The following is a 20,500-nucleotide window of genomic DNA, read 5'->3' as shown; positions in this document are numbered from 1 at the left end:
AAGAATGAAATACTCAATGGAGAGATTTTTAGGCAATACGTGCATCAAGTTTAAGGTTGTAAATAGAAAAGCACACCTTTAAGAGAAGGTTCCTGGTAATCCCACAAAGAGGAACTGTTATTGCAATCCCACCCGTGATGGATTTCTGTTGGGTCTCTCTGCCCCCTGCCCCAGCCCAGCCTGGTGTCCTCCTACATCTTCAGCACCTCCTCCAGCTGTCTCATTCTGAAATGTGGACAATTTGTGCAGACAGTTAGTTACTAACAAGTTAATATAGTGTGACGCACACACCTTCCCTGGCCATCCTGAGCAGTTTAGTGTATGATTTATGTGAAGTGTCACATTGCTCCATGAAGGGGATTGACTGTTTTTTCTCAAATGTATGTGTTAATGCTGTACTGTTGTGTATACTACTTCCACATACCGGACACCCACAATGAAAAAATAGGTAATTAGTAGGGGTGCACCGAATGGGAAATTCTTGGCCAAAACCGATACCGAAAATAGGAAACAGTTGGCCGAAAACCGAATGCCGAAAGGCCGAAAAGGATTAATAGAAATATATATAATGTATACATTTTTTACCAATGTTGTTCAGCTGCCTGATTATGGAAAAATAAAAGATTATGGCAAAACTTAACTTAAATAATAATCACTATTATGGGTCCATAAAACATTTATTCAGCACTTTTGAATGCATACAGTACATTAATTCCAAGTCAAGTGCATTTTCTTTTCTCTGTAGGATAACTACAACAAAGTGCATTCAGAACAAAGCCAAGGTGCTTTAAAACTGCATAAACATCTAGGCCAGTAGGCCTACAACAAAATAGTGTAAATAAAGACTGTAACAGCCAGGCCTTCAACAACAACAAATGCACCTATAAGTGCATGCATACAAATGTGCAAACTGGATAAATCCACATGAATGTAACTATTTACAAATGAAATTACAATTCAATTTCAAGAATCTGTAAATAAGGCTGTCTGTCCTCATAAGCAAAGTAGTAAACATTGTATAAAGATACATCAAGTGAAAACTGGATACAAAATCCACAATCAATTACAAATTAAATTACAATTTCAAGAATCTGCAAATAAGGTGGTCTGTCCTCATGAGCAATGTAAACAACATTGTATCATTTAGATACCGAAAGTACAATATATTGAACACTGTGCTGCTGTCATTTCCCCCTAATGATAACCTGAGATGGTGAATTATAACTCACAATGAGAATTGTTCAGGAAAGTGGGTATAGAGTAGACATGTAGAACTAGATAAGCTTATGATAAGCCAGCCTTGTCTACTTATTAAGAAAAAGTGGGAGGTTATTTTTAATGAACAGTAGCTTCTCTGCTTTATCAGCCATAAGTCTGCTCCTCTTCTCATCAAGCACATGAGAGGCAGCGCTGAACAGTCTCTCGCTGTCAGTGCTTGTGATTTGATCTTACTCCGCATATTTGTCCGGGTGTTTTGATTTCAAGTGGTGGAGTAATCCCGAAGTGGTGAAAGTCTTTGCAGTTACACCCCCTCGAGAAATGTCAGCTGAACACGTTTTACAAATCGCAATCCGCGCCTCTTTCTCTGATAAAGCCGAAAGGGCCTTTTTAAACCATTTTCGGCGGCCGAATATTCGGTGCATCCCTAGTAATTAGTTTGGGTAGTTCTCTGATGGGAGAAATGCTCCTTCAAGAGAAGGTTCCTGGTAATCTCATATTGAGTGTTATTGCAATCCCACCTGTGATGGATTTGGGTTGGATCTCTCTGCCCCCTGTCCCTGCACAGTCTGGTGTTCTGCTATAGCCACAGCAGCATCTCCAGCAGCAGACCCATTCTGAAGTTAGTACCAAGTGTATCAAGTTAGCCACTACATTTAAAGCATTGTGATCTAAATTGTACCATATACTCAGGTCGGGTCCCTGGCGTTCAATGTTAAAATGTTTTATCATGTCAGTGAGTCAACTTTTGCTCCAACAACACAATTTTACTGACACTTCAATCAACTAATTGCAACCAAAGCACTATGGTTCTTTTCATACTGAGTTTGATCTAAAAGCACAGCAAATAAAGCAATCTGTATATCCGAAACCATCTCATCCCACCTGTGATGGATTTCTGTTGGGTCTCTCTGCCCCCAGCCCAGCCTGGTGTCCTACATCTTCAGCACCTCCTCCAGCTGTCTCATTCTGAAATGTGTGCAGACAGTTAGTTACTAAAATGTTACTATAGTGCAGTGGTTCTCAAAGTGGGGGGCGCGCCCCCCCTGGGGGGCGCAGAGGCATGCCAGGGGGGGCGCGAGAGACCAGGAGGAAAAATGGTTATTAAAAAGAAAAAGAAAAAAAACAATTCATAAATTGAAAAATTATTGATTCGAAAATAATATGATGCAGTACAGTACTATTACGTCTGTGTCTCTGTGTTTCATTAAAGCTCGGCTCTGTGTGTGTGTGTGTGTGTGTGTGTGTGTGTGTGTGTGTGTGTGTGTGTGTGTGTGTGTGTGTGTGTGTGTGTGTGTGTGTGTGTGTGTCGAACGAGCCATTTTGTGTGCGCGAGAGAGAGAGAGAGCGCACCGGTACCGGAGATCGTTTTTGTTAGCTTCTGGTGCTAGCGAGCTACACTAACGGATATAGGGAGTTTTTTCAACAACAAAGTGGAGAAGAATTCTCTCCTGAGAGACTCAGTGAGTTAAAGGACTCTATCAGTTTTATATCAGTGGGTCTCAAATGTTTTGGTCACCATTTATGTAAACAATTATTTCCGAGGCACACGTTTATATGATCATTATAGTTATAAAAAAATAAGAGAATAAATGAAAAACAGGTATGAAATACTATATGACAGTAAAAAAGGAATAAAGTTTAAAAGGGTGGTTTGTAAAATATCCATAGAGAAAAAGTAAATCTATTTACAGTTCTGTTTCATATAGGTGTTGAGAGATGTATCCATAGATCTCTTCATTTTGCTCTGAAAGTGCACCAGATTGATGCTTTTAACTTCAATATTTAAAAAAAATCTTCCCGGGGGAGCATCCCCCCGGACCCCCCTAAGTGAGGTCCACACACAACCTATAAAAATAGCACTTTAACCCTGCTTACAGCTATATGCCTTGAGCTGATTATCGAGCCTTCATTGTAACAGTCGTGTGTACACTGTGTATTTGCGTGGGGATTGTTTTAGTAGAAAATTCCACTGTAGCGACCGGTACATTAATGGGAAACCCTAAATGTTTGAGCACCCTCTATGAAACGTCAAGCTACCCCACAGCATCCCCAAAATAAATCTCTGGCGCCGCCACTGAGCCTGACTATTTGTGTTGGGGGGGCCCGACTTTTTTTTTTCTCCAAAGGGGGGGCCTGACAGAAAAAGTTTGAGAACCACTGCTATAGTGTAACACCCACCCACCCACGCCTCCCTTGTGTTAATTCTGTACTGCTTGATACTTCCACATACCGGCAGCGGACACCCACAATGACAAAATAGGTAATGGGTAGTTTGTTGCTTTAACATAGACTGGCCCAGAATACAGCTAGCTACTTCAAATATACTAGATGGAACGCTTAAAAGGTAGGGAATTAAGCTATTGAGTCATTTATGCATTATCAGTGTTCTGACCTGACTGACAGCTCTCTTTAGTTTTCCTGATGTTGGTTGCAATGCAGTATCATCAACTGATGAAAAGATTTCACCATCATCACCAACAATTTCATATTCTAAAAGCAGGCTCTTTAATTTTGAGAATGACTTCCTTCTAGGCTAAAATGTATTAACTTAGCAAGCATGCTCATCATATCTTGTTATTTAACCAATCAATCTAAGCAATTTCATGCCAATACAAAACATACAACTTTACATAATAAGCATCAACTATAGCTGCTTACGTCTCTTTGGTGTTGTGCTGACATTCTGTTCGGGACTTCGACATAACTGCTGGAAAGGTACTGCTTGTACAGCTTACCTCTTCTTTCCTTTGTCTAAAAAAAGACAGTATATTAAATGGTGAAGTAATACTAAGTTATCATATGTGTCCATTAGTTAGCTAGATCTTAGAGCTATTATTATTACTATAATATCCCAATAATCCCACCCTGCCCTGCATATTTACAGTATTAGGAGCATTCATAAAAAATAAATGAATACAATATAATTAATAAAATAAAATATACACAGCATAGTTATCATTATCTTAGTGTGTCTGTATTCTGTTGATCTTGTTTTTTTTATATTGACGTCCGATAAGAACTCCTTGTACATTGTACTGGTGGCATATTTATAATATATAATTGTTAGTCATTAGCTCCAACGACTAGCTAGCGTTAAACCAGACCAAGGGCTATAAAGTAACTGCTAGAACCGAATAATACTGGACCTGCATCACGAGATGCAGGTCACTCACGACGCCCAATCACAATGTAGCAGTTTGCGCGCCAACTGTGGTGGAGCCAAGTGCATCGGTAGACGGACGGTTATTGTTTGAAATTGAGCAGCCAGACTACAACAATTCAACATGTCTCTGCTGGACCTACCAACATTTGGACTGTTCTATTTCCCAGACGGGTCGGTTAGAGTAGAACATACATCTATCATAAAGGATGTAAACAGGGCTGCAAAAGTTACAGTTACCTGCATGGAAGACCTCGATTTGGAGCAAGGCTGGATAGAGGTGATTTGGCCTGCCAAACGTCGACCGCAAAAGGGGTCGAAGCCAGTTGCAGCCAAATTGCTGTTCGTAGGAGGTAAGTTAAAAATACAAGTTAAATGATTCTGAAAAAATCTTTATAACATTAGCTAACTTTGGCTATAGTCTCTCTAGAAATGTAACTGATAACTTAATGCTAGTAGAAAGAGTTGCTTTATTGTCTAGCTAACTAGCTTGCTAGCTAACGTTAGCTTGAGTCCAATTATGAAGCTCTATTCAGTAAAAATGTGTATAAGGTGGTGGTAAATTATAACGTTAACATATGTTCAAATTAGAGGTGTGGGATATTTATGTCTTAGATAATATCTTAATTGTTATTTTCACATATGCAAATAAGGACTTGTGAGCTCCTGCAGGCACTGAATGTGCTCACCTTGCACTGAAGCTAATAACGCGGCGGTAACCATAATCTGGGTCCTGCGGGGTGTTTTTTCCACTCTCAAGGCTTCTTAATATTTAAAAACCTATTAATGTGTCATACTCAGTTAACGGTTATAAGCTCAGCTAACTGAAGATATGAACCATTTTTTCCGAATCAAAGCACAAGTCTCACAAGAAGCATCTAAATTAGCCCTGACCGAAAAATGCTAACAAACTTAGCCCAGAACTCACGGTAAAAAATTGCCTTATTACTTATTATTTTATTATTATAAAACGATAAAAACGCGGCTCAATGTTAATCCTATGTGTCTGTGTCACTTAGAAAGTATTACTGATAATACTTCATTCAATTTTTATGTAAAAACCGGATATTTCATATTAGCTGCTAATGATAGCAGCCAGAGCATATCGCAGCTTCCGGTTCCGGGGTGCAGCACTCATTCACCAATGGTTCATGTTTTGATGGATTTTAGGAACGTCCCCTCGATTCTATTAGCTCTAAACGGTTAAAAAGAGATGTCAATCATCAAAATCGAACAAGGGGGGCCAGAGATAGGTCAAATCCACCCAAATGACCCCAGAAGTGTTTTTGTTTTTTTCTAAATCTCTTTAAAAAGGTGAAATTGAACTTGTTTTGCATCAATCTTGATACAGGGTACATATTATATGTTATAGTTTGGATTTCTAAAGCTTTGAGTCTACTATCCCATCATTCAAGGGTGGTGTTCACTTTAAATAATGGTTGTTTTTTGGATGGGTACTATAATTTACATTTTACTCTGTATACGGTGTGTATCAGTGTGAACAATAGTGCATGAAAAAGTGCTTCAAAGTGCTTACATTTTGTAATGTCAGAATGAACTGGATCTTGTTCACAGAAGTCTACCAAGAAGTGGTTCAAAAGCGGGATGCTTTCATCCAAGGGGAGGACATATTTTTGGTAGCCGAGTCCCAGAAAAGAGGCAGCAGAAGAAAGACATGTACAGTCAAAAATGTGAAGGAGGCTGTACAAAAAACAAACCAAGGAAAGGCAGTAAGTTTGATTGGTGTGTTTTGATGATTGATAGTTTGTGATTGAATGGAAAGACATTGACTGATTTTGTTTATTGTTATAACATTCACTGAAAAATAATTTTCCGTTTCACCTTGAATGATATTGACAGCTATGGCTTTTTGTTATAACGCATGTTTTTTTGTATTTTGAGGCCACTACATTTTCATCCTCCAATTACCAAATGCTCTTTTTAAATACATGCAACATCTGTGGATTAATGGAAAAGTGTAGTCTTAATATGAGGAAATGTAATGTGGGTGAAATGTAGTTTTAAATTACAAGCGTTAAGCCTGGTGTTTGGGTGGTAATTTTCCAAGGCACACTCAAACATGATGTATGTTGTCAGTCTGGTTCACAGATGGTAACTGCCATGGGCGAACAGCTCAAGAGATCCCTACAGGCTGAGAGAACCTCCAAGCCCTCAGAAGAGGTGACATCTGAATCACCTCAACACTCTTCAGATTCTGATGTCACCTCGATTGACCTGTTTGAGCCGATCAAAAAGGTTTAAATATTTAACTGTTTTTTTCAAATTGAAAACTTTTACAGTTTGTGGTGTGAAATTTGCACTAAAATTATTTTTCTCATTTTAGATTCGCAAATGTTATTTTGTGACCAGTGAGGAGGAGGAAGATGAGGAGGAGGAGGACACTTGCATCCTTCCACAGAAGGAGCCAGCGTGCCAGCAGCAACCACAGAAGGAGCCAGCGTGCCAGTAGCAACCACAGAAGGTCTGGGTGGAATTGGATCAGGAAACGTTGGAGGCTCTGAAAGGTGGGTTGGTGCATGTGCATGCTCGTGATCCTCTGTTGTACCATATTGAATTATATCATTATTTTGCATCGTGTTGAATCGCATCATATCGCCACGAATCGCATATTATTGAATCAAATCGTATCGAACTGTATGGCAATAGGGTGAATTTTATTACATCGCCCGGTGCTTCAAAGGTATCGTATCGCTGGGCAACATATCGAGATGCGCATCGCATCGGCCTCAGTGATGGAGATGCACATCCCTATCCCACACAGTTTATTGACCCACCTGCAATAATTTGAATGAAGTTGTGAAGTAAAATTCATGAATTCCGACATTTATTTTGAGACCCACATGTTACAAATTTGAAAATAAACTATCTATTGCATTTATACAACAGTAAACAAATGCAAAAGAAAGAGCGTAACTTCAGAAAATCAGGACTGTTGGAATGCACCATGGTCAATCATAGTACATAGTATTTTTCGGTTGACACTATTTTATGTCTGAATTTGTTATTTACACCTGGATACTTTTTTATACCCACTTTTTAGAGATGCCAAGATTGGTGGCTACCATGAAGACAGCACTGGATAACATTTCAGGGTCGTCCTCATCAGGATCTTTTTCCAGTAGTGACAACGGTGACTCCCAGCAAACTGGCCGCAATACTGGCAGTAACGACTTGGTATGACCAACATAGTAATGTTACTCTATTGCTATTGTTCTATAAAAAAATAATCACTGCGGATCAATGGAATTGTATTTTCACACCCTTGAAGCCAAGACGTGAGCTGCCCCACATAATATACAGAAGTGTACTCGAGTACTGTTTGAGTACACCTTGACTTGATTACGGGGGACGGCTGTGGTAGAGCAGGTCAGCTACCAATCAGAAGGTCGGTGGTTCGATCCCCACCCCACCACCGGCAGCCATGTGCTGTTGTGTCCCTGAGCAAGACACCTAACCCCAAATTGCGCATTGGTGTGTGGATATGAGTGAATGTGTTACCTCTGATGGTTTATCTTCCTCCATCAGTGTATGAATGTGTGTGAATGTGATATGTTGTGTAAAAGCGCTCTGAGTAGTCTGCTGACCAGATAAAGCGCTCTACAAGTAAAGTCCATTTACCTTTACACATATGTTTTGTTGCCATTAGAAATACACTTGCATGACTATTGTATTATATCTCCAGTGTGTTTAAAATATAGCAAAGCATTCAAGTACATTTGATGATTCAGGTCCAATATTTGTAATTTATCTTGTTTTAATCCACCTCTTTGTTTTTACAGATGTTCCTAGGCAACTCCTCCGTCCAGGTCTCCACACGCCTCTTCCACAGATTAGGCAACAGAAGGATGTCTGTCTTTGCCCAGGAACTAGCAACGCTAATCTTTGGGAAAGAGAGCCTGGCAAAGTCTACCCTTACTGGGAAGGGGAAAACCGCAGAGACCCTTGACCCGGAGAAAGTCAATGCCATTATAGGTACAGATATTCTGTATTAATGTTATCATTATGAATGGATTTCAATCTAATATATTGTCTATATTATCAAGTATTAAATCCCATGCTTCCTTCCTGTTTTGTAAGACACTGTGAGAGAAAAATTTCCGGGCACCGAGGTGATTGCGATCTGGGCCCTGCTGCGGAGGAAATGCAACAACGAGAGATATAAAAGCAACGTTACTCCTCACTAATGGCCACCATTTAGTTTATATAGACTTTGCAAGTTAGTCAGTTTAGCCATCATGTTTTGTTAATTGTTACATTTAGTATAAACACGTTTTTTGGTTTGTTGTTTTTATGTCATTAAAATTATGTTTTTCTCAAAATTGAAGTGCAATTTGTCATGAAACAGAATAGCACACTTGGTGTGTACTTAAGTGGTATCCGGAAGTAGCTTAAAGTGTATGAAGTATAATAGTGATGTATTGTAAGTATGCTTCTGTAACACATAAAGCAGTACTTGCAGTGGTAACATTATTGTACTTAAAATACACTTCTATTCTGTAGTATAAGCAGTGATACCATACACTTCTACTCTACATTATAGTATAATAACATTATACTTAAAATACATGGATTTATGGTGCTTAAATTGTGATAGAACCTTACTATAAATACATTTTTATTAACATAATAGCACAATTTAAAAATTATTAAATACAGTCAGAAAGTGCATTTGAAGTTAATTGGAAATATAACAGGTGTGCTTGAATAAGTAGGATAATAGTATGTTCAAAACACTTATGAATTACTATGAATTGAGCTGAATGCCCTTTTAAGTATATTTCCAACACACTGGTGATACAATACAATTGTGCTTAAAGTGTGTTTCGAATGCACACAAATCATGATTTTAACTGGTGTACTTTAGTACACTTAAAGTTTACAAAAAGTTGTGCCAATTTAGCACACTATTTACAGTTCAAGTATACTCAACTAATGATTAAGTAGTACTCCAGTACTACTTGAGTACACTTTAGTATACTTGAATGCGACCAAAATAGCACATTTATCTAAAAGTGTACTTAGTACATTCTTCTAAAAGTATAATTTAAGCATACCATTTTTTTACCTGGGAACCACCAATGACCACCAAAGAAAAAGAAGAAGGAGATCATTTCACTGTATTAAACAGATTTACAGAAACTCACCATAGTATGACAGCTAAAAGTGAACATAATGATTAATACATGTCCCATATCTGTTTTTCCTGGCCACAACACAGTATATAAAGAATGTATGTTATGTGGGGAGCTGTGGATAAGAGTGTGTTCATGACATGTAGCCTACTTTCCGTTTACCACCACAGAATGCAGTGACCCTATTTTTTCACGTTTTTGTTTCTTAGTGACTAATGGGGATAATAATTTGTCAAGTATTGAGCAAAAGCGCTGCAGCCGGCAACCACTCGAGTGCGCTAGAATTTGAAAGTACGCAGCCTAAAAAAATCTGCCCCTTCCTTCAGACTTCCTTGCAGTGCCCCTCCTCCAACACACACGATCGCACACATGACCAATGAGGGCACGAGATATTTTTGTGCACAGATGGAAGGCTGACAGGCTGGTAGGCCATCCAGTTATTTTAGCCGGGCCGGCTCAGATGATTGGTCGTGCTTTTTACAGCGCCACGGCTTCCACAGATTAAATGTTTTTTATGTATTAATTGTCTAAGCATTTAATGTATTCATTGCTATTGGGATGTTAAGAGCATTCCATGGATGTTACGGCTGCTGCCTTCCTGGTCGTCTGAGTGTTTTCAGCTGTGTGTTCTATGTAAATGAGCTGTGCGGTTGCCCTCCCGGCATTGGCTGCCATCTCCTGGTCCGCCCCTGAAGATTGCGATTGGAGCGCACCGGGCCCGACGCACTCCAATCGCAGCGCACAGCCGGCGCACACCTGCTGGAGATTATTACAAAGCTTGGGGACAATCATCATTCTGGAGGCTCTGTATGTGGACAGATGCCTCTCGCTACTTGCTCTTTGTTCTGGGGTTAAAACGTGTGTGATTAGTTAGAGTGTAGAGTAGCTTAGTTAGTGTTTAGAGTAGGTTAGGATTCTGTGACGGTTGCCTGTTGCTGTGTTTTGTATTGATTCTTTGGTTAGTTGTACCACTCTTGAAGTGAGGTTTGGTTTCGGTCTTTATTTAGTATATTAGTATTTATTTTCCCTTTATGTCTTTAGACTCCTTTCTTAGAGTCCTCCTTTTGTTTGGTTATTTGTCAACCGGTGCCCTTTTGGCCCTTTTGTTTGTTTCAGGCTGCTTGCCTGCCATTTTGTTTACAGCTGTTTTTAAATAAACGCTTATTAATACCAATTACATACTGGTGTGTGTTGCATTCCTCTTCCCCTAGTTGGGACGTAACAATGGAATATAACAAAGTGTTTCTGAAGTGAACTACCTACCCTACCTTTAATGAGCTGCAATTTAACACTTCGGACCAATCCACAAAAATAAAAACACTGACAGGTTCAGATTCTACTTCTGTTTCTGACACCATTATGGAAAAGCAGTACAGAGAAATGAAATATTTTTCCCTCAATCCAGTCTGTATATTAGTTTTTCTAACAGTCTTCCTTTAAAAAAATAGGCTTGATCTGAAATCCTGCTTTACAACCACATGGTCAAAATCAGCCCAACATATTAGCTATGACATAAAATAACTAAATACATCTGATACTTTCTCTGTTTTCCAACAATAAACTAATCTCAGCTTTCCTGTTTACAACTCTCACTCACTTTCATCCTCTAGCAAGATATCATAACAAGACTACTTCTTGTGACTGAAATCTCAATTAACCAATACCGGTTAGTTTTTAAAAGGAAATTCCAAAGTAAAGTATTATTAGCTGGCAATATAGATTGGAAGATACTCAAAATATAGCGAACACCTAAACCAAAATATTGCTTTTTCAGGTTTCCCTTTCTTTTTTGCTATGCTGGTGTTTGTTTAACTGGCTCTGTGCCACAATATAACCAAACCATTCCGTTGATTCCCCATCATATTAAAAACACGTTACATGTGTTTGTCTGCTTAGTGATATCAAACATGACATATGTGAATAAGTGAAATTTAGTTGTGTTGGTAACTGTTTTCACTTTAGGCCAATATTTATGCTAGGATAAATTAGCACATGTTAGGACAAACGCAGCCAAAATAAGGGCATAAAAAAACAATGACAAGCATGTATGAATGTACAACCATGCATATGTGCAATTAATTATTTTGACTTCAGAGCAGGCAGGCAGCCTTGCTCGACTCTACAGTGGAACAATAGCTTTCTCTGTGTGGCTTTGATCTAATAAGGGAGATGGTGGGTGGGGGGGGGGTACGAGAGGTTGTTCATGGAAGCAGAGAGATGGATTTACACCGATAGCGAAACAGCCACTCCAAGAACTGATTTGATTTCAGCTTGAGCAAAGAGCTTAAGATAGAAATAGACATCAAGATTGACACCGTGACTAATTTTAGAGTGTTAAAGGCTTCTCATTCAGCCTTAATCAGAGTGTAATTATAGTAAGTATTTGTTAGTCAAAAGCACTATGTGTTAATGAGGAAATCTTCTATATGCAGCAAGATAAATATTCCCTTCAAATAAAGGTTCAAGACGATAGGTGGCCTTAGTAATTATTTAGTAAAAGTCACGAGTACAATACTGTAGAAAGACAGGGCGTTTTGGGGTTGTCCTTTGCCTGTATGTTATATTGTGTGTGTTATATACATTTGTTTTTCAAAGCAGACTGGGCTCTGGTTTTAGACAGAGGATGAAAAGAGGTGGCAGTATGAGAAAAATAAATAACTCTTTGAACAATTAAGCACTTTCACATCTTACAGAAGTGGCACAAAATATAAATATACCTGAACATTTGCATAATAGGGCCCCTTTAAAAAATGCTGGTGTATTTAAAAAAAAAAACGTTGAAGCAAATCTTACCCAGTTACATTTCTGACCAATGAGAGAACAGTTTGCATGCGCTAGGCCTTTGTTTACAACTTTTGGACCACTATATTTCTGAGTGAACACAACCAAGCCAAGGGAAAAATGCAACAGTGGTTGTATAGGGTTAGCTAACGCTTTAGGCCACTGAGGTGCCCTTTGTTGACGACATTGTTGCATACATTTCATTATCTGATACAAAGTTTCCAATTGAAAACTCAGTCCATTTAGTTTCCAATGACTGTTGTCCATTTAACTTAAATCATCTTTCCATCAGCATACAAACAAATGACACCTAGAAAGACAATAACTACACTTTGGCAGTCAACTTTACCTCAGCATCTGTGTGGGTGTAGGACTGTGTCTGTGTGGTCAAAAACCTTCCCGGCGAAACCTCCGAGTACACAAACACTGGTTCCCAACTATATCATAAGCAATAATTGGCTCCTACAGTCGTATGAAATGTCTCATTCTTAGCAGAGTGGCAGACATTCTAAAGTTAGTGGGGTTTTCTAAAAAACTAAGCTGTACTATCATTCCGAAGAATTAAATCAAAGTGCTGTAAAAATAAATTGCTAAAAGAGGCTTAAAAGCGCCATAAAGCTAAAGCAACATTCCATGAATCTGAATCTGTGAGCTCCGCAGACAGTAATAATCTCCAATCAAAGCATATGGACTACGAGATTACAAAGACGACATGTGCACTGCAGAAGGAGGACATATGAAAACATTTACAGGTTCTCAGAGCAGATGTAAAGGTAATAAAAACGAGTGATCCTCAGGCAGCCGGTAAGATGTGGTTCTGCTTCAGGCTGAGGGCTAATGTGTTTGTTATCACCTCGAGCAGATGGCCCAGCAGTGAGGAGAGTCTACAAAAATATTGTCACATGCATATGAAGCATGCACACACCTAACATAAGGCTAAATACGCATATGCAAGCACACACACACTTTTTTACTTGCACATGAGGCCAGGACAACATATTTCCACACATGTGCACATGAATGCAGGTCTCCCTTGAAAAATAGATCGCTGATCTCAATGGGATTTTCCCCTGGTTAAATAAAGGCTACAAACAAACAATACGCAGAACTCATCTCACATGAGAGGATTTTTAATGAGCACACGCAGTCGCAAATTCCTTCAGATACAGACACCTATAGCAACCTACACAGCTAAACACATTCCCACCCACACAGCAAACGTATATAGGCCACACACATTTACTGAAAATCCATCCCCCAGCCAAACAACTTCCCACATCTTCACACTTTACTCTGAATCCCCTCTCACAAGATTGTTGTGCTATATTTGTTCAGCTTTTCTTACTCATTATCTACTCTCTTATTCCATTTCCTCTTACTCCTCCTGTCACGCTTTTCATCCGCCATCTCAATCATCAGGTATTGATCCGTCTCCAGGGAGGAGAAATCAGCCCGTCTCCTTCCCTCTATTTTTAGTCATACAGTAGGGGAGATCTCAGGAAGAGCCACAACCTGAGATTGAGCAAAGATTCATCTAGGATCTGATTAAATAGTAGAATAAAGATTGTAAAACAATGAACCTGCTGATGTGCCAGGGACACACAAAGACGACCACACTCATCTGCAAATATGTTTCACAATTTAGCTTATATTTAAAGAGGCCTTATTATGCGTCTTATGGTTATGCTCTTTCCTGTAGTGTTCAGGTTTTTTGCATGTCAATGGCCTGCAAAGCCTAACATCCTTTGTGTGTGCCAAGGTCAATCTGAAAATAAGGTTGGTTTTGAAATGGTTCTGACCTTTCCGAGACAAACCTGGGTTCAGCTGAAAGGTTTCTACCGTGTTGACAACACACACAAATAACCGATGGTGTGTTCAGACACCAGCCCTCCGTCTCAACTCCGTCTTTCTCTCAGAAGGACACATCAATCCAGAGCCGGAGCAGACTGACTCAGAATGTCAAACACGGGTATAATCACAGTCAGAAAGATTGTATAGATAATGCAGATCAGATGACAGTCTGACGGCTGAATCATTACCCAGCTGTGAAGGGAGGGTTAACTGTTGCTTAATGAAAGGAGAAGAATATGACGCCTGCTTCATGGCTTGTGCTATAATATCATTATTTTTGTCTTTTCAAGGAGGTCTTCTTTGACATTTGCCATATTTCCCATAAACATGGCCTCTTATGTGTCATGCTTACTTTGCTCACAGCTGGGAATGTTCTGCATAAAGCAGGGCTCCACACACACCAACACCCTTCAGGCATCACTTAATAGAGCAGCAGGGACAATGAGTATGGAAAAAGAACTTATAATGAGGAGACAAGGAAGTTGAAGTTGGATGAAGTTTTTCTTCCGCATGCAAGTTGGCCACACACCAGTCATTAGGAAATGTGTTCTATAACATGTTTTTACTCGACGTACCGAACAAGGTGCATCTTAGTCTCAAGTGTTGCCATGTTTTTTTCAGCCAAGTTGCTGTCTAATAATTTGGAGTATGGGTTGATTTAAGGTACTGTAAAGACTTGCACAAAGACACCAGTTCACTGACAAATTACCTGATGATTGTGATTGGTCCAAATAGATACAAACATGCCAGAGAATTGTTTGCCCAAACCAGAATGATAACAGGGGCAATCAGACCTCCCTCTCACTGAGATAGCCAATGTGTGTAGGGTCTTCTTCTCAACACAGCATTTAGAGCCAAAAATAGTCAAACTAAAAGCAAAATAATCCAGAGACCCAAAAATCCATCGTTTTAAAAGCTTAAACAGTGTTGACAGCCGAGGACACTAAACAAATAAGCGTGCTCCTCAGGAGACGAGACGACACATCTTTCTCTGCAGCTTGTTCTATTTGATGTTCCACCTCTGCCAGTCCCAAATCCTCCATTGGGAGAGGAACTCTGTTAGCTATGCAAATGTTGTTCAGCACAGCTGCTGTGCAAATTATTGTGCTGCCCTATCTGGCTCCAACCTTATTTCACTGTGCAAGAAGTGCAACCTAAAAAAAATGTTGTGTGTCTATATACTGTAGCCATGCATCATCCCATCGTCATTATACACACACACATCCACACCAAACCTGCACAAAGACATTAGTTTAATGAACATCATAAATATACATTTAAAAACCATGTTTAGGCACAGCGGGGCGTACATTTTGGCTTTGGCTTTAATCTGCGGTAGTCTGTATAAAGCTCTGAATTATTGTTATATCTAGTTCTAACGAATGTTCAAGGTCAATGCGGCAGCTGGAACTCATGGGGTTCCGGTAATGGCAGGCAGCTGAACAGTCGGCGAACCCAGACTCTCCGACCAATTTCATTATTTTACCCAATACTGACCAATTAGGGAATCATAAAAAGCCACGTTTGGAGACGTAAAACATGGCTCTGAGTTGAAGCCTGGTTATTTCAGAGAACGCACAACCCCACCAGACAAGCTAAGCTAAGGATGGACATGGCTAATAATGATCCTAATGTGGGAAGAGCTGATGCGAGCCACTTAGCTAGCTCAGACCAAGCTAAATCGTATATATTAGAACTGCCACTGAATTGCGCACGTAGTCACTTACGCCTACAATGAAGTCAGCGCCAACCTTCTATCCAAGGCCGCCTGAATTCGGCCCACTGACTGACACACACACACACATAATCTGAGACCAGTTTGCCGCAAATTTCCCCCTGACATTAGAGTGCTCCTGATAACCTCTGCTGACAGGGGGTCAACGTGCAACCTCCTCAGCTGCCAGGATAACGTAGCATTATTAATGAGCTGTTATTCACACCAGCAGAAAACTAAATAATAATGAAAAGTAGGTAAGAAAGTAGAACTATGACGGCAAAGGGATGCAATTAGCTTGAAAACATCATAATTAGCTGATATCTGACTTCAAATGTATGTCACAATCATGAGGCTGAAGCACTGACACAAACTTCTTTATCTAAATGTTCAGTAGGTCCAACTAGAGGAGCAGATCAAGAGCTTGGATGGATGGATGGATGGATGGATGGATGGATGCAATTATTAAGTGCTGGAAGATCTGTTGTTAAAAAGATTACATTTCCGATTGAACAACAGGTTTTATCTGATCATTCTATAACATCTCATGAAAGCAGCCTGTATGTGTGCGCTATCTCACACTGTTAAAGAGGACGTGTTATGCTTTTCAGGTTCATATGTGTATGTTGTTCCTGTACAATGACATGTTTACATGCTTTAATGTTCAAAAAGTGCTTTACTTTTCTCATACTGCCGGTGCTGCAGCACCTCTCCCTTTGTCTGAAACTCAGATTGGTCGTTTTTCCATTATCCTGCTGACAGGCTTACAATATCAGCTGAAAGCATTGGCAGAGGTAAATTGGTGTGACCAATCTAAAATAAATTAAAGGAAGGAGTAAGACACAAGAAAATGCTTGAGCAAATTAGTAGAAAATCTGTGTGCTTTTTCCCGCTTGCATGGACACATTTTTCTCCACTCTTTTCCATTCTGCTCATTTATGTTGCTCCTCTCTGTGCTTAACTCCCATGGGTGCTCATTACGGAAGAGCTTTGTTTGATCTATTCTTTCATAGCTGTTTGAACCTGGAGCATCAAACTCTCTAGGGAGTAGTCTGTCGACGTGACTGGTTAAAACGGCTGCCATTATACACACACACAAACAAACATTATCTCTGAGTGCAAGCTGCCATATGAACACGCCCATCTGCTGCAGTGCTAATTTTGTCTTTTTATTTTTTCCTAAAAGTGTGCTCAGATTCATAAAGGAAAATTATTATATCTGCATCGCGCTAGAGCTGAAGCATCTTGGATTCCTCTAACTGCTGCAGCGAGACAAGTAATCACACAAAAACAATCAGTTGTGCCTCGATGCCTTAAGTACAATTAAATGCCATAATTAGTCCCCATTTAAAAAGAGGTCGCTTAAGTATAAACACACAAGAATAACATTTAGTTTCAAGAGTAAATAACTGCAAGGCATTGCTTCTGTAGAAATAGAAAGAGAAAATGTGTAACATATTAGTGGGTATGATGATGTGCTCAGAATCCAACATAGTATAATAAGCAAGGATCCTTACCAATTACACTCCATCATATGACCCCCTTGAATATTGTCAAAGGATAGTGCACACATACATGCTTTCTGTCCATAATATTCCTACATGAAAATATTATTTACAGTTAATTTGCCAAACGGATCCATTCCAACATATCCGAAACAAACAAAAAAAATTCAATTTTGAACGGAATCAGTTTGCCACAAATCTTATCAATGATTTTATTGTCAGGTAAAAAGGGGTTACATTTACTTTTTCTTACGGTGGCCAACCTGTGCAAACACGCTACAATTGCCAAAAATCTTTTTCATTAGGAAAAACGTGCTACACTTTCAAAAACGATGTAAATATAAAAACACATATGTGCCAGTACACATGCACATGAAGAAACATTTTCACCAACTTGACAACACATGCACAGCATTTAGAAAACATTTACCAACTTGACAGAACATGCGGAACGTTTACTTAAAGCTGCATAAACAAAATACCGCAAATAAAAAAAGCTCAAGGTCAAAACACAATGGAAACGGGGACACTAATAAGTGATGCACACAGCTGGGACCAGAGGGCTTGTTGACATTAGGGGATTATAAAGTTGTCAAACATTCACTGGAAACTTGCCTAAAAGCTAGTTCAGTTCTTTCAGATGATATTATGAAATTATTTTCACCTATTCCACCATTAAAGTTTCATCAGGAATCTTGCACAGGAATGTTGTTTATCACTGAAAAAACAGCTGACTTGAGGCAGCAATAAAATCAAATCTATTCTAATCTAATTCTAAATCTATTATAGGCTTGTAAAAGGCTACAGGCACAATATAAAGTACTTTTATGCAAAGGAATAGTGACAGTGGAGGATAATATTTGCATTTCATTGTTGTCAAATGTCATTGTAATGTAATTTTAACTTTACTTTGCCAAAATATAGATTGATTGTAAAAATATATAAAGATCAAATCAGGTTTTCAATTTAAACCTAGATTTAATTTTGCTGTTGAATAACGGATGAACATTGTTTTAGACAAAAAGGAAAATCCAGTTGCCTTATAATACCTCCTTATACAATGAGCAGTTGCAACCCTTAATACTGTGACACATATTTGACAGTCGTATTATCTATGTTTAGATTGATCAACTGTGGTGAGCACTGGACATGGAAGACCCCCCTCGGGGTCTGGTAGCTCTGCATAAATTGATCATAAAACATATCCCGGGGTATAAACACATCATATATGATTTTGATGATTGACACCTCTTTTGAACCGTTAGAGCCAATAGAATCGAGAGGGAAGTTCCTAAATCCACCTACACGTTACCATTGAGGAATGAGAGTGATGCGCACGCAGCTTGCCCAAACCGAAAGCTATGTTACGCTCTGAAAACTGAAAACTAGGTTATAGCCATAAATATGATGATGGATTATCAGTAGGGCGGCTCAATTATGGCAAAAATCATAATCTCGATTATTTGGGTCAATAATTGATATCACGATTATTAAAAACGATTATCCATTTACTTTGAAAACATCCATTTATTGAAGAAAAATATTTGAACAGTATGTTTTGAACAGTTGATTTCCCAGAAATTTAAGTATAATTCAACTGAAAAACCAATACACATTTTTTTTTTAAATAAATATATAAAAAATTAACAAAATAAATAATCGTTTTACTTTGATTATGTTGTTTTCATAATCGTTGCAAGCCAAAAATCGTAATTGCGATGAAAATACGATTAATTGAGCAGCCCTAATTATCAGTAATCATTTCAAAAAGGGACACAGTGATGATACTTATACCGCTAGAATCTGTGGAATCTCAGCTTTAAATCTGATATCTTGTTTGTGCAGATCCGATAAGTAATAAAGTATTTCTACCGTGAGTTCTGTGCTAAGTGTGTTAGCATTTTTTCGCTCGGGGCTAATTCAGAGGCTTGGAGTTGTGTTTCGTGTAGCTAAAAATTGTTAATATTGTCTGATAGCTGAGTTTCTTCCCGTTAAGTGGGTATGACGCTCAGACGCTGTTTCTTGCAAGATGTTGCGTTTTTCCCCCGGTATCGGGGGCTTAACTGGTTGAATGGACAAACATTTAAAAAGTTTTCATATTCCATTATCGATTTCCATATGGTTAAACATTTGAAACTCTGTATTTTTGTAATAATTCCCACATTTTTCTTTATGTTTCTCCAGACAAAATGCTGCTCCCAGCGAGCGTTCTGATTGGCCTACTGTGCCTGAGCAATGTGGGCGGTGCGTGGGGTTTTGCCCGTCTGCAGGATGACGTGGAGCTACGCTCGGCTTTCTCGGTTGCACGCACCAACAGCATGGAGGGCGGGCCCAAGATGACCGTGACCTTTGACGCAATTTATGTCAACATTGGTGGGGATTTTGATCCCAAGACTGGCTTGTTTCGCTGTCGCATCACCGGGGCCTACTTCTTCTCCTTCACAGTGGGGAAGTTCCCACACAAAGACCTGTCAGTGATGCTGATGAAGAACAGGAATGAGGTGCAGGCCATCGTGTACGAGGAGAACGCCGGCGAGGAGAGGAAGGTAGGTTTCAGACCTCTCAAACACCGCTCAATCAGATCGTTTGTGGGTGGGACTAAAGTTCCTTGCTGACTGGCTTTTTAGGTACTCAACATTTGTATTTGTCGCAAAAAGTCCAGTAAAAATATCAAAACCAACAGTGAATGTATTCATAGTGTGTGTACATCAAAGGCTGAGATATTTTCTTTCTTTGTTTGAAAAAGCTCCATTGTTGTCCAACAACAATTAAAAGCACAACAATAAGCCACACTGTTGCAATGGGTGACATGTTTAATGAACACACAAGCTGTAGTTTATTAAGAACGACTCCCAAATACACCTAATGCCAGAAATACTAATAATGCGGATTCATCCATCGCTGGAACTAGTCCCCATGATTAAAACCAAAACTTGAGTGACCAGCTCTTTAAGCACAACTTTCTTTTTGACGAATAATTAAATATTCATTTCTGAACCATTCTTAAAGATTAACATTCAGTATGGATATCAGGCTAATGATCATTTAACTTCGAACATGCAAGGACTTCTTAAATTGAGGAATATTTTTAAAGTTTAAGACAAAGGTTTATGTT

At 39.1% G+C, this 20,500-nt stretch overlaps 3 protein-coding genes across 10 annotated transcripts in view; 2 read left to right on the top strand and 1 right to left on the bottom strand.

Moving 5' to 3' along the window:
• LOC307030648 (uncharacterized protein) overlaps nucleotides 1-20,500 on the bottom strand; it is a 29,694-nt gene that overhangs the window by 3,023 nt on the left and 6,171 nt on the right. For 2 of the 8 annotated variants that reach the window (XR_013805727.1, XR_013805728.1), the window contains 3 exons: nucleotides 2,104-2,187; nucleotides 1,740-1,835; nucleotides 77-225 (listed from right to left, as the gene is read on the bottom strand). Coding sequence is in view for 3 of the 8 variants with exons in the window: in XM_079667196.1 (XP_079523322.1) it covers nucleotides 118-225; nucleotides 1,740-1,835; nucleotides 2,104-2,187; nucleotides 3,880-3,903 (312 nt within the window). In the remaining 5 variants the exon portion in view is untranslated. Of the gene's footprint in view, nucleotides 1-75; nucleotides 226-1,739; nucleotides 1,836-2,103; nucleotides 2,188-3,879; nucleotides 3,954-20,500 lie in introns of those variants that run through there. The other 6 variants (XR_013805730.1, XR_013805731.1, XM_079667196.1 and 3 more) reach the window with 5 other exon arrangements.
• Nucleotides 1-20,500, top strand: part of c1qtnf4 (C1q and TNF related 4) — a 50,283-nt gene that overhangs the window by 26,200 nt on the left and 3,583 nt on the right. The window contains exon 2 of the mRNA XM_079667194.1: nucleotides 19,570-19,931. Coding sequence (XP_079523320.1) covers nucleotides 19,575-19,931 — 357 coding nt within the window. The 5' untranslated portion in view covers nucleotides 19,570-19,574. The remainder of the gene's footprint in view (nucleotides 1-19,569; nucleotides 19,932-20,500) is intronic.
• LOC307030649 (uncharacterized protein) lies at nucleotides 4,364-10,687 on the top strand. The gene is made up of 7 exons (XM_079667198.1): nucleotides 4,364-4,734; nucleotides 5,957-6,111; nucleotides 6,479-6,637; nucleotides 6,726-6,906; nucleotides 7,443-7,576; nucleotides 8,182-8,374; nucleotides 8,480-10,687. Exons 1-4 carry the CDS (start codon nucleotides 4,506-4,508, stop codon nucleotides 6,849-6,851), a joined length of 669 nt encoding a protein of 222 aa, XP_079523324.1. The 5' UTR covers nucleotides 4,364-4,505; the 3' UTR covers nucleotides 6,852-6,906; nucleotides 7,443-7,576; nucleotides 8,182-8,374; nucleotides 8,480-10,687.

Source organism: Notothenia rossii, assembly GCF_949606895.1.
Source record: "Notothenia rossii genome assembly, chromosome: 2".
NCBI classification, from domain to species: Eukaryota; Metazoa; Chordata; class Actinopteri; order Perciformes; family Nototheniidae; genus Notothenia; species Notothenia rossii.
Note: the sequence above shows the minus strand (reverse complement) of the source record. Positions and strands in the feature narration are given on the sequence as shown.